Genomic DNA, 13,189 nt, shown 5'->3' on the forward strand with positions numbered 1-13,189 from the left:
GGGGCGGCACCGTGATGGCAGAGCTCCGGGGCGCTCGCGTTGTGACTGCAGACATCCGCGGCACTCACATCGTGAAGGCAGAGCTCAGCTGCTCTTGCACCTCGACAGGTGACCTCAGTGGTGCTCGCGCCCCTTCTGTTTCCAGCTCCCCCACTAACTGGCTCGGGGCTCGCTGATTATTCAGCCTCGTGTATCTTTATCTCCCCATCAGGGAAAGGGGGAGGAGGAACACCACTGGGGCCGTGTAGGGATGAAACGGATTCACGCAGCAGGGAACTTACCGCAGGGCCAGGCCCCACGGCCAGCACTCACCCTGGGTAGCTGCGACTGTGACCGTGTAACCGCTGCACACACTCCGTGCGAGGCGCTTCCCACTGAAGCCTCAGCCTCTCCCAGCTAGAAGGGCCACCCGTGCGCGGAGGCTCCGTGTTTCCTCCCCAGTACTCAGCCCTTCGTGCCCTCCTGAGACACCCCTCCCAGTGACCGTCCGCCCATCCCCTCCAGGAGCACCCGGCCCCGCCCATCGCCCCTCCCGTCCGCCAGGACGCCCTACCTCTCTTTGCTCACTGCAGATCTTACACAGCCACAGTGGCCGCTTCTGGCCAGGGGAGGCCTCGATCCCGCACTTGGTGCAGACTTTCTACAAGAGAGAGGACACAGGGTTGTAAAGACTGCAGCTGCCTCCTCCTCCGGCTGCAGCTGGTGTGCTGGGCCATCAGACCCCAAGCCCAGTGGACCGAGGGGCTTCGTCCACTGCATCTGAGGGACACTTGGCATCTCCAAGGAATGGCTCGTGCTTCAGGACAGAAGGAACCAATCGCCCCAAAGGCACAGATAATCCCAAAACACTTAGTTGGCTGTGGATGGCTGGCCCCATCCACAGATTCCCTCCACAGTTAGGTTCTGTTAGAATTGGGCAGAAAACTAAGCTTGCTGACATTGACAACGGCATCATTTTCAACAGCAAAAAACTGGAAATAGCCCAAACGCCCAGCGCCAGGGGCGGGTCCAGGCAAACACAGCAGCCTGTGATCTGGTCTCCACGAGCAGATCGTGGTGCTACCTGGAAATGGGGCAGGAAATAATGCGATTCAACAAAGAGACACACATTTGCACATAAGCATACCCAGAGCCCACCTGTGCATCCGACATTAGACTCGTGAGAGATGCTGCTAGCAACCTGAGGACTTCCTTTACGCCAAGCCCCATTTAATGATCCCCGCACCCCTGTTCCATAAACCTGAGGCACTTCCTTTATGCCAGGCTCCATTTAATGATCCCCGTACCCCGTTCCATAAACTCAAGGCACCTACTATCTGCCAAGCTCCATTTAATGATCCTCGCACCCCCATTCCATAAACTTGAGGCCCATTTTATAGGTGGGGAACCTGGGGCTTGGCAGAGTTTGAGGATTTGCTCAGGTTCACATGGCAAGCATGTACTGCATTCAGGTCTGATTCTAGAGACATTTTATCATGTTCTCTGGACACAGAAATAGCGAGAATCGGGATTCTACAGTCCGCTGGTGTGCTGGGCCATCAGACCCCAAGCCCAGGAGCTTCTGGGAGCTGGAAAGGGGCTTTGCTTTAAACTCATAACTTACAATTACTGTCGCTTAAAAACAAGAATATGTCTCGAGAAAATGCCTTGTGAGGTGACTAAATCGCTGTGCAAACACCATGTAGGGTATCTGCACTTACACGAACCTCGGTGGTATAGCTGGCTGCACTAGGCTAGCTGGCATACTCTGCTTCCCAGGCTACAGCCCTGTACGACATGTTACTGTACCGAATGCTGAAGGCAACTGTAACAACAGAAAGTATTTCTGTCTCTAAATATATCATAGAAATGGTACAGTAAAACCCTGGTGTTAGAATGGCAGGGGACCACATTAGCTGAGCGCAATGTCGTTATGTGATGCATGACTGTACTTACCTTCCTTCCCCTAAATGCACAGCAACAAGCAGAGGTATGAAAGGCCAGAAGCAGCATGCTGCGAGGCAGAGGCGGACTGCTGGGGCTGAGACTGGCTCCAGGCAAACCTGGGAGAGTCTGATTCAGTGATAGCTGGCGACTCCTCAGGACCCTTGCCCCAGCTCATCCATCTTTCTGCCACATGGAAGCCACCTGGTCCCTGCACGGGTGGGGGCTCTCTGCAGCCCCCTGCCAAGGAAAGCCTGGATCTGTGGCTTGGCCTTTTCGCGGGCTGCCAACTGAGCAAGGAGCACACCTCTCCATGAGAGGAAAATGTCACCAACTTGGCTTCCCAAAGCATGTCTCACTGGCCTGATTAGGTGACTGAGCTCAGTGCTCCTGGGGTGGGAGGAGCAAGCTCACAGGGGAGGGAAGCTATGATACATTCTGGGGGATGGGGGGATGGATTTGCTACCAACCAATCCACCAATATGAGAAATGTCACCTCACTTTTATTTCTCTGAATAAAATACAATCTGCTCCAAGCTCCTGTCCCTCTGGGTTGGCAGGAAAATCAGCCACAACTAGGGCCCCTTTCCGGCTCTCAGGAAGGTCCTAGGCTTGGGGTCTCTGATGGCCCAGCACATCTGCAGAGGGTCCCCTGGGCCGTCTACACTCCTCACTGCTGGCCTGCTGCCTCCCAAGCTCTCTGAGGCCCAGCACATCTGCAGAGGGTCCCCTGAGTTGTCCACACTCCTCACTGTTGGCTTGCTGCTTCCCAAGCTCTCTGAAGCCCAGCACATCTGCAGAGGGTCCCCTGAGTCGTCCACACTCCACACTGTTGGCTTGCTGCTTCCCAAGCTCTCTGAAACCCAGCACATCTGCAGAGGGTCCCCTGAGTCATCTATACTCCTCACTGCTGGCCTGCTGCTTCCCAAGCTGAGGCCCAGCACATCTGCAGAGGGTCCCCTGAGCTGTCCACACTCCTCACTGTTGGCCTGCTGCTTCCCAAGCTCTCATGGACCCTCGAAAAGCAGTGGGAGCACTTGGCAATCCTTGTGTCTGTCTTGGGTTTGGATCGTTGCTAGGCTGACTTCCAGCCTCTCCAGGTACCAGTAGCCTGTCCCCCTGGAGCCCTAGGCCACCATCCCTCACGCAGTCTGGTGACCCTCCCCTTCCCCAAGAGAGCTGCCTCTCTCCACCCCTCCCACCATTTGCTCTCAATCCTTCTACCTCGACAACAGGGTCCCCGTCTGCCCATGAGGCAGGCTCCAGAAACACAATGTGGGCAAAGGAGAGAGAAAGGAAGTGCCATTGCTGGTTAGCTCTGCTTTCCTCGCAAATCCCCACCATCCCTGTGGACATGGCGCATAGGTGGAAATGAGCGTGGCCCCCAGCGATGTGAGCTTTTCCTTCTGCACCCTCCACACACATGTAGGTTGAGGGCAGCTCACCTCATAAACACCCAGAGCGCTCTGCCCCACGCAGGCTGCTGAGGGAGAGGAGGGTGTAGGAACAGGAGGGAATCAAACCCCCACGGCTCATTTGGTGAGCAGTTATGGGACCAGGTGCCACAGCCCAGGCCACAGAGTGTGAAGGAGGCAGGTGTTACGATCCCCACTATACAAAGAAACCAAGGCTCAGAGATGGCTCCAGCTGCCTGAGTCACACAGCTCACTAGTGGTAAAGCAGGGCCTTGGTCCAGACCTCAGGAAACTCGGTCACACCCTCCCTGCTGTGGTGCCAGGCTGGTGTGCACAGCTCTCCAGAGAGCTGCTTCTGCTCAGGTGGGTCCCTGGGGATGTGGCTGATGACTCTCAAAGGAATGGGCAGAGAGGGTGCCGGGGCTGGCCATGGGACAAAGCTTTGTTGGGGTCGTGGGGTCCCTGAAGCTGGCTCTAGGAGCATCAGCCCAGGCTGGGGAGTCTGGCCCAGCACCCCCCGTGCTGTCTCCCAGGAGGGAGGAGAGAGGTGTCCAGCTGTCAGCAGGAAGCCCAGCAGCCCAGCCTGGCCTCTCCCTGGGGCTGCCCTCCGTTACAGACACAGCCAAGGGGGAGGGGACAGCTTCTGCCCATCTTAGTCAGCTCAGGCTGCTGTGACAAAAATGCCATATACCGAGTGGCTGAAGCCACACCGCTTGTTTATCACAGCTGCAGAGGCCTGAAGGCCCCAGGTGGGTTCTGGGGAGGGCTCTTCCTGGTGTGCAGTTGGCAGCTTCTTGCTGTATCCTCCCAGGGTAGAGTGAGGCCTGGCCGCCGCCTCCTTGTCCAATAAGGATGCCAATCCCATCACAAGGCTTCCATCGTTAGGACCTCATCTAATTGCCTCCCAACATTCCCACCTCCAAATATGACATCGGGGTAAGGGCTTCAACATTGGAATTTCTGGGGTGATATAAACATTCAGTCCACAGATGCCCCCAACCAGGACTGGGACCCTCTCTCTGCTTTTGTGCTCGGGATCCCTAGAAGTGGGGGCTCATCATCTCTCTCAGCCCTGGAGTCGTCTCGAGCCCTCGGTCCTCCCGAGCTTGCACCTCACACCATCCTGCTCTGTCACCGACTTCCTGTTCCTGAAACATTGCTCTCAGCTCATCCAGAGGCCCCTGCTTGGGGTGCTCAGCTGCCCAGTGGGAGGTTTTGAAGGATGAGTGGGCACTGTCTCACTGATGAAACCATGTGCTGCTGGAGGTCAGGAGAGAAAACCAGGAGAGTGTCCATGGAACTGAGTCCTATCCTCTACTTACAGGCCACAAGGGCAGGGAGAGAAACCAGGAGAGTGTCCACGGAACTGAGTCCTGTCCTCTACTTACAGGCCACGAGGGCAGGGAGAGAAACCAGGAGAGTGTCCACGGAACTGAGTCCTGTCCTCTGCTTACAGGCCACGAGGGCAGGGAGAGAAACCAGGAGAGTGTCCACGGAACTGAGTCCTGTCCTCTGCTCACAGGCCACGAGGGCAGGGAGATAAACGAGGAGGGTGTCCACAGAACCGAACCCTGTCCCCTGCTCACGGACCATGAAAACAGAGCCCACCAATCCGGGACAGGAGCAGCAGGGACTGGTCACCCTCCAGAGGTCAGGTCAAGGCCTGTCCCCACTGAGCTTAGGAACCTCCGCCTTCACCACAGGGTCCAGTGCTGCCTGCTCCCCAGGCTCCAGCAAGAGCTCGTGTCTGGCCAGGTGGAGAGAAAAACGCTCCCACCCTACCTTGGGCCACCTGTTTCAGGCTACCAGCCATCGCTGGTGGTGCCCACAGTCAGTTCTTGCCATCTCTCAGATGTTTCTATGTTCCTTCAGTGCCTCTGGCTGGCAGGGGTCTGGGGGGCTCCTAAGAGGCTGGGGCCACGAAAAGATGACTGACATGCTCCCACTGAAATGACACACAATTGCTGTTCTAGCAAATCTCGGAGCAGTATGACAGTCATGAGCCTCCTCTTCTTCTTTGTGTTTTGTTTTGTTTTTTGATACAGAGTCTCACTCTGTCGCCCAGGCTGGAGCTCAGTGGCACAATCTCGGCTCACTATAACCTCCACCTCCCAGATTCAAGCGATCCTTCTGCCTCAGCCTCCCGAGTAGCTGGGACTATAGGTGCACACCACCATCCCCGGCTAATGTTTACATTTTTAGTAGAGATGGGGGTTTCACCACATTGGCCAGGATGGTCTTGATCTCTTCACCTCACGATCCACCTGCCTCGGCCTCCCAAAGTGCTGGGATTACAGGTGTGAGCCACTGCGCCTGGCCGAGCCTCTTCTTTTTATGTTCTTTGTTCCTAGGTTCCGATAAAGAAAACTAAACTGCTGGTATTTTTAGAAACCCATGAGCAAGAGGGCAAGCTGGCCTCTACCTCACCTTGGTGCAAACACAGCCCTTCACCATCTGTGTCAAGGACAGTCCTGGGGTGCAGGGGCGGCCACTCACTTCCATGCCTGAGCTGGGCTTCCTTGGAGTGGAGCTGCCCTGAGCAAGGGAGTCCTGGCTTCCGAGCTTGGCTGCCTCATGCACCCTGCAGCCTGGAGCTGTGTCCGAGGGTTAAACTGGTGAAGCCTCGCTCCTGCACCTAACCCCGGGCAGAAGCCACACAACTCCAGACCTTCAGACTGCACACCCTCTCTCCCTGCTCCTGTCTCAGACCCACCATCCTCCCTATCCCCCAAGAACACAGGGAAGGGGGTTCCCCAGGAACCTGCCCACAGGACACAGGCTTTGGGGCAGGAGGGAGCAGGGTGTGGCGTTCAGAGGTGACCTCGGACTTGGTACCTGTCTTCTCTGAGCCTCATTTCCTCATCTGTCAGTTGGTGGTAACAGCCCCCCAAGGTTGCAGAAGAGGAGATCAAGGGAGATGGTCATGAACGTGCTTAGCACAATCAAAGCTCAGGCAGACGGCAATCTCAGACCTTTATCGCCACGCCTGTCTCAGGGAAGGCAGCCAGCATCCGTCGATCACAAAAGCCACAACTCAGCATGCATCCTGGGCCCCCATCATTCCTCCCTCCTGCCCAGATAATCTGTCTCCAAGAACTCCAGTTCTCTCTCCAGGCTGTCAGTTCCCCTCCAGCCCCATCCCTGATCTCTGCTGCCACCGCCCATGCCCACACCAAGGCCGCTCGGCAAATCTCCCTGCCCCACCGTGGCGGTCTACTGGTTCCCAACACTGCAGCCAGGCTGATCTTTTCAAGATGCAAATCTAATCACATCACTTCTCCCATCCCTCCAACTTAAAAGCTGACAGAGGCTTCCTGCTGTGCTGGGAAGACCACCGCCCCACTTGATAAGGCGCTCGGGCTGGCCTTGCCTCCTCTGGACCTTAGCTCACACCTGCCTCCCCTGTTCCATTTCCTCGTCCTCCACCTCCGAGCTCCAGCTGTGTGGGGTTTCATCAGCCCCTGGTCCTTCTGCCACAAAACCTTTGCACATGCTGCCCTCTCTGTGGGGCCACACCGTCTCCTCATTAACCTATGCAGCCCTCAGACCTCAGCAGAAGCACCACATCTTCAAGGAAGCCTTCCAAGACCCCTTCCACCATAAGAGCTTCCAGAACGGGCTCTTGCCTCATCTCAAGATTTGTGATTTTACCTTGCGCTGGTGGCTGTGGGGCTCCTGTCACATCCCAGCCTGGGCTGGCAGCTCCCGAGGGGCAGAGGCCACATCTGTTTCTATTCACCTTCCTGTTCCCAGTGCCTGGCACAATGGCCATTTGCAGAATTGAATGAACAATGGAAGCTACTTAAGATATCACAATTGAAAAGGCAAGACAGGATCCTTCCTGGAACACACCAATCTTCGAGAAGACAAGTGCTTGCTCTGCAGCACGAGGCAGGGTCTCATCACATCCACACTGAGTGACGCTGACCAGCAGCACTGTGGGAGCCCAAACCAGGGAGAGCCGCACACAGGACAAGTGTCCGAGGAGGTGGGGGGTGGCCAGGTGGGCCTCATTCTCAGGGTATGGAGCGTGAACCCAGGCTGGCCTGGCCACAGGGAAATGACCCAGGAATCCTTCACTAAGGGTGGGGAGCAGGGATGTTTACCCCCCCTTCCCACAATGGCTCCTGCCTGCTTTCCTGGGTGCATGCTGCGGCCACCTAGGAGTGCAGACCCATTCCAAGGCCAGATCAGGCGCCTTTGTCAACATCCTTCTCATCCGGGCCACTTCAGTGATGCTTCTGCTTCCTGGAACTCCCCATCCCGCCCCTTTGCCTTCCCAGACGGCACCCAAGAGTCAAAATATGACAGAAAGGTCTGCCAGGCCACACACTCCAAAGTTTAGGTGCTTCACACCCAGGCTGGCCTGTGAGTCCTCACCGATCCATTTCACGATGGGGAATCCACCAGGCTCTGTGGCGCGGGTCCCACTCTCCCACAGATTAGAAGATGGGAAGGGGCTTAGTGCCAGTGTCGGGGGAGGGAATGAAACTGCTCTGAAAGCAGACGCCGCCGTCTCACAGTGCCCGCGGCTGTGACCACTCAGTCACCGGGCAAACTTCACAGCGTTGTCACCCATCGCACCAAGAGTGCTGCTCACGAGGTTCCCTCAACCAAAAGAGTGCAATTGTGTTCAAGGGTTCTGTGTAAGGAGGCCAGAAAAATGCACACCATGCCACAGAAATGAACCCTGAAGATGGTCAGTTCAAACGTTTGGAGCTGCAGTTCATAAACGTGTATTCCACACTGCATGTGAGGCATTATTCTAGGAATGCTGAAAATGAACAAGCCACAGCCCTTTGTCCTCAGAGTGTCCCATTGAAGGGAGTGGTTTATCAACCAGCAAAACTTAGGGCCAGGCACAGTGGATCATGCCTTAATCCCAGTGCTTTAGGAGGCCAAGGTGGGAGGATTGCTTGAGGCCAGAAGTTCAAGACCAGCCTGGGCAACATAGTGAGACCCCCATCTTATTTAAAAAGTAATAAAATAAAATAACAAACTTTCATCTGAAAAATGACTTTCCTGAGCGTTCCAGTGCATTGGAATTGACAGGCAAGCCGGCTTCTCGTCGGGAACCACACTACAGATGATGTTTACAGAGAGATTGTCCCCGGACCCTGATAACACAGGGAAAGACACAGCGATGTCTGAGTGGCCGCAACCGCGGTGCATGACAGCTGCTGCAAGGGAGAGCCTCCAAGCATGTTCTGCGCCCCAAAATGTGCTCCCGATGCTAGAAATCAAACCTGCAAGAGTGAAAACCTTACTGGGCTTAGGGGAAAGCTACGCAGCATAGAAACCAGGATGACCCAACAGAAAAAGTGACAATGTAACGAGAGAGCGAATGGGCAATACTCACTGTAAACTGTCACAATAAAAACAGCACGATGGGATAGGGTGCCCATAGGGTGCCCCACCACATAAACACACAGATGTGCCTGTATCTACGAGCATCTATATATATACAGAAAACAATCTAGAAGGTTATCAGCCCAAATGGAAATCAAACTGGGCAAAGTCAAAATCTATTTTAAATGGATAAGCAGAATTCCTATTTAAAGGACGCTTATGCTAACTGCTTTGGGAAGTCACTTGCCCCAACTTCATTGCTCCCCGGGCCCTGGCTCTGCTTTCAGAACGACAGATGAGGTGAAGCCTCAAGTGGGAGAAGGCACAGCCAGCCCCCTCTTCCCGTACATTAGGACACAGCTCGACCGCCTGCAAACACCCGGTCACAGAAGGCCCCACAGAGGCACAGCCTTCATGCCAGCCACCTGCTGCTTGGGATGACACAGAAGCCAGAGGCAAGGAGAGAAGCACTTCAGGAGGAAGGCACGTCTCTCTGTGCTTCCACCCATGTCCTGCAAAGGGAGCACTGGCCTCCTCCATCCTGGCTGCTGGCGGCTCAGGGGACCCAGCCACACAGGGCTGTGCCACCTCTCTCTACCAAGGCCTCGGCTGGCTGCAGCACCACCGAGCAGGCCCTTGCCCTCCGTCGGAAGAGCGTCTGACACGGCCTGGGGACCCTCTGCACGCTCCAGGCCTGCACCCACCCCAGCCACCTCTCCCAGCCGAAAGCAGCCACCATCACGTCCTACCGATTCCAAGCTCAGCTTCCAAAACACCTCCTCCCTCCACCTGCCACTCAGGCAGAGTTACCACCGCATCCTGAGTGGAGAGGAGGGTTAAAAAAGGCAACAGCACCAGCTGTTGGTTATTAACATTCACAGAGCACATAATAAGAAATCATGACTTGGACGGGGCTTCGGATCGTCTCTGCACTCGTGCCTCTGCGCGTGTCAGACGCAGGGAAATCGGGGTGTTCAGACAAGATGAAGCCACCAGGCTGGCTGGGGGCAGGAGATCTGGGGAGGCAGCAGGGACAGCACCTCACCTGCCCACCCGACAGGCCTCAGTTAACCCCATCCCAGTCCTGGTTAACCTCTGCATCCCCCTCAGTCCCAGAGAGGTTTCTGCATCTTTCCCAGCAGGACACAGGAAACAAAGGAGGCTTGAGCCATCCTGAACTGGGCCAAGAGGTGTGCGGGCACAGTGGGGGATATGGGTGTGGGGGATGCGGGCACAGTGCATTCCACAGGAGGTTGGGCCAAGGGGTGGATGGGGTGGCTCAATCAGAAAGTCAGAGGATGGTTTTTAAAACCAGCAAATCTGACTGGGCATGGTGGCTCACGCCTGTAATCCCAGCACTTAGGGAGGCCGAGGTGGGCGGATCATGAGGTCAAGAAATTAAGACCATCCTGGTCAACATGGTGAAACCCCGTCTCTACTAAAAATACAAAAATTAGCTGGGCGAGGTGGCACACACCTGTAATCCCAGCTACTTGGGAGGCTGAGGCAGGAGAATTGCTTGAACCCAGGAGGCGGAGGTTGTAGTGATCCGAGATTGCGCCATTGCACTCAAGCCTGGGTAACAAGAGCGAAACTCCATCTCAGAAAAAATAAATAAATAAAAATAAAAACAAAAATAAAACACAGCAAACCTAATAACGTACAATCACGGGGGAAGCACGGGACATGGTGCTGGTCTCCAGGAGTGAGCTTGTTTATTCAGCATCTGTGGAGGACACAGAGGATACAGGTATAAGCCCAGTCAGTGGAAGGCGTGAGGCGTGCTGGCAGGGTAAAGAGACGTACAGATACCAGCATGGGACGGGTCACTTGAGCCCAGGAGTTCGAGACCAGCCTGGGCAACACAGCAAGACCCCCGTCTCTGTGAAAATTACAAAAATTAGCCAGGCATGGTGGCACACACCTGTAGTCCCAGCCACTTGGAAGAATCGTTTGAGCCCAGAGGGTCGAGGCTGCAGTGAGCTATGACTGTGCCACGGCACTCCAGCCTGGGTGGTGGAGCAAGGCCGACCCCAGCGGACACAGAATGACGTCTGAGCAGGACTGAAGAGCAGCTATGCAGAAATCATGGGCAGAGGGACCGCATATCAGTGTGGGAGGGACAGAGGAGCCATCCCCAAGGGGCGGGAGGACGCCACCAGGAGCAGCTCCTGCACCAGCTCTACCTTGGGCACAAGACCGAGGACGTCAAGCCCAGAGGCCAGGGAGTCCCTTGCATGCTGGTCCCACTGTGGCTCGTCACGGCCACCATCACTCGGCACCTGCTCTTCTGAGGGGCTTGGGGGGCGGTGAGAAGCTGCAGGGCCCAGAGATGAGCTGTTCGGTGTCAGGCCCGCTGTCTCCAAACACACCACATTGTTTCGAAATTTCAAATCACATCTGAAGCAATCATGTGGCAGGGCTCCACGTCTATCAGAAGGGAGCCTGGGCCACAGTTATTAAAAGGGCACTTAATCATGTGTTATTAATGAGACATAGTACAGTTAACTATTATCGATAATAGCGGAGCGCTTACTCCCGCCCCAGCACTGCTGTTGGCGCCCAGCTCATATCATCATCGTCACCTTTAATCTTGGTGACTCACAGCAGCCCTGCGAGGGAGGCTTCAAGGCCTGGCCATCCTGGATGAAGATCTGAAGGCCCAGAAGTGTGGCACTGCTTGGCCGAGTTCATATCAGGAGGTGGTGTTAGAGTCAGGATTGGGACCCAGGCCCGTGACAACATGATAACGAAATCAAGAGCTCAAGTGATGCATGCTTTGTGCTGACGCGGGCGACGCTCTCCGGGGAAGACGCAGTGAACGAAGGCACACACAGCATGGGTCACCTGTCACAGCCACAGGAGGTCACCAGGTGGAGGCTGGGCCAGGACCCTCCTCCCGACCTGGCCTTTCACCCACACTCCCTCTGACCCCATACCTGCCGGGAAGGATCCCTACAGGGCCCAGAAATGGATATCACTGGTCACAGAGGAGCTCGGGAGAAAGAGGACAGAGTTGTTCTGTGGACTGTGGGGGTCCATAACAGCCCCCTTTTCAGACGTATGTTGGCCGTGCAGGGAACATGAACACAGGGAAGCTAAAGCCCAGATGGAGCCAGCCCTGACCTCCCCCGCCTGGCTGTGGAGCCTCCCCAACCGGGCCCTGGCCCCTCCCCCACCTAGCCATGGTCCCTTCCCCACCCAGCCATAGCCCCCACAACCTGGCCCTGGCCTCCCCTACCCAGCCCCAGCCTCCCCCTGCCAACCCTGCCACGGCCCCTCCCCATCTTGCCCTGCTTGCAAAACCCATGTCTGCTTTCCAAAAGCCTGGGCAGGGCCTCCCGCAGACAGTTTCTCGTGGAGAAATGAAAGGCCTGCACTGCTGCCTGGTAGTCACCTGACCCAGACTCTGTTAAAAATCCCTTTTTTATTTTTTGAGACTGAGTCTCACTCTGTCACCCAGGCTGGAGTGCAGTCATGTGATCTAGGCTCACCGAAACCTCCACCTCCTGGGTTCAAGCAATTCTCTGCCTCAGCCTCCCAAATGGCTGGGATTACAGGCGCCCGCCACCACACCCAGCTAATTTTTGTATTTTTAGTAGAGATGGGGTTTTCACCATCTTGGCCAGGCTGGTCTTGAACTCCTGACATCGTGATCCACCTGCCTCGCCCTCTCCCTGCCCCCCCCAGTGCTGGGATGACAGGTGTGAGCCCCCTCACCCGGTCCCTTTCATTTTTCATCCCATGTTCTGCATCCTGAAAACACCCTGTGCCGGCCACAAGTGAGTCTGCCTCCTCGAGGGCTCCCGGAAGCCTACCTGGGAGGGAAGATGCCGCCGAGGCCAGGCCCGGCCCTACAAGGAGCTCAGGTTGGCAGAGCAGGTCCCTGCTCAGAAATTCTGCAGCTGCAGGGCATGTGACCAGCCTGTGGGGCTGTGATACTGTGAAATACCTATTTGGTCTTCGTCCTGACACAGAGTTCCTCAGACTCTGGGAATCCGCAGAGCAATGAACGTCTTTTGTATGCCAATGGGTGGACTGCAGCTTGTGCACCTCTAGGCGGCTTCAGGCTGGGGTCACAGGAAAGGCCAAGGCATGATGAGAGGTTGTCACTTTCAAAGGGGGAGGGGCTATAAAGGCTGAGTCGATCACCAATGGCCAGTGGTTTAATCAACCATAACTTCGTAATGAAGACTCCACAAAAACCAGGAGGGCAGAGGTTGGGAGATTCCAGACAGCTGAACGCCTGGAGGTTCCTGCGGGAGGCACCAGAGAGGGCCCAGAGCCCCTCACCCGCCCCCACACGCCGCACCCGGGAGGCGGCCTTGTTCATCCACACACTGTCTGATATCCTACACCATACTCCAGTACACACAAGCAGAGTGTTTCTCTGAGAGTTCTGTGAGCTGCTCTAGCAAATTAACTGAACACAAAAACGGGGTGTGGGAACCCTGATTTACAGCGGCTGCTGAGAAGTTCCGGAGGCCTGGCTGTGTGACTGG

General features: G+C 55.8%; 1 protein-coding gene across 7 annotated transcripts in view; it reads right to left on the reverse strand.

Annotated features, from left to right (window-relative positions):
- RPH3AL (rabphilin 3A like (without C2 domains)) overlaps positions 1 to 13,189 on the reverse strand; it is a 118,892-nt gene that overhangs the window by 60,652 nt on the left and 45,051 nt on the right. For 5 of the 7 annotated variants that reach the window (XM_032263401.1, XM_032263405.1, XM_032263407.1 and 2 more), the window contains exon 5: positions 554 to 640. The exons of the other annotated variants lie outside the window; for them this stretch is intronic. In XM_032263401.1, the coding sequence (XP_032119292.1) occupies positions 554 to 640 (87 nt within the window). The remainder of the gene's footprint in view (positions 1 to 553; positions 641 to 13,189) is intronic. 7 annotated transcript variants of the gene reach the window in all.

This window comes from Sapajus apella, unplaced genomic scaffold, assembly GCF_009761245.1.
Source record: "Sapajus apella isolate SASKATOON/1434 unplaced genomic scaffold, GSC_monkey_1.0 scaffold136, whole genome shotgun sequence".
Lineage (NCBI taxonomy): Eukaryota > Metazoa > Chordata > Mammalia > Primates > Cebidae > Sapajus > Sapajus apella.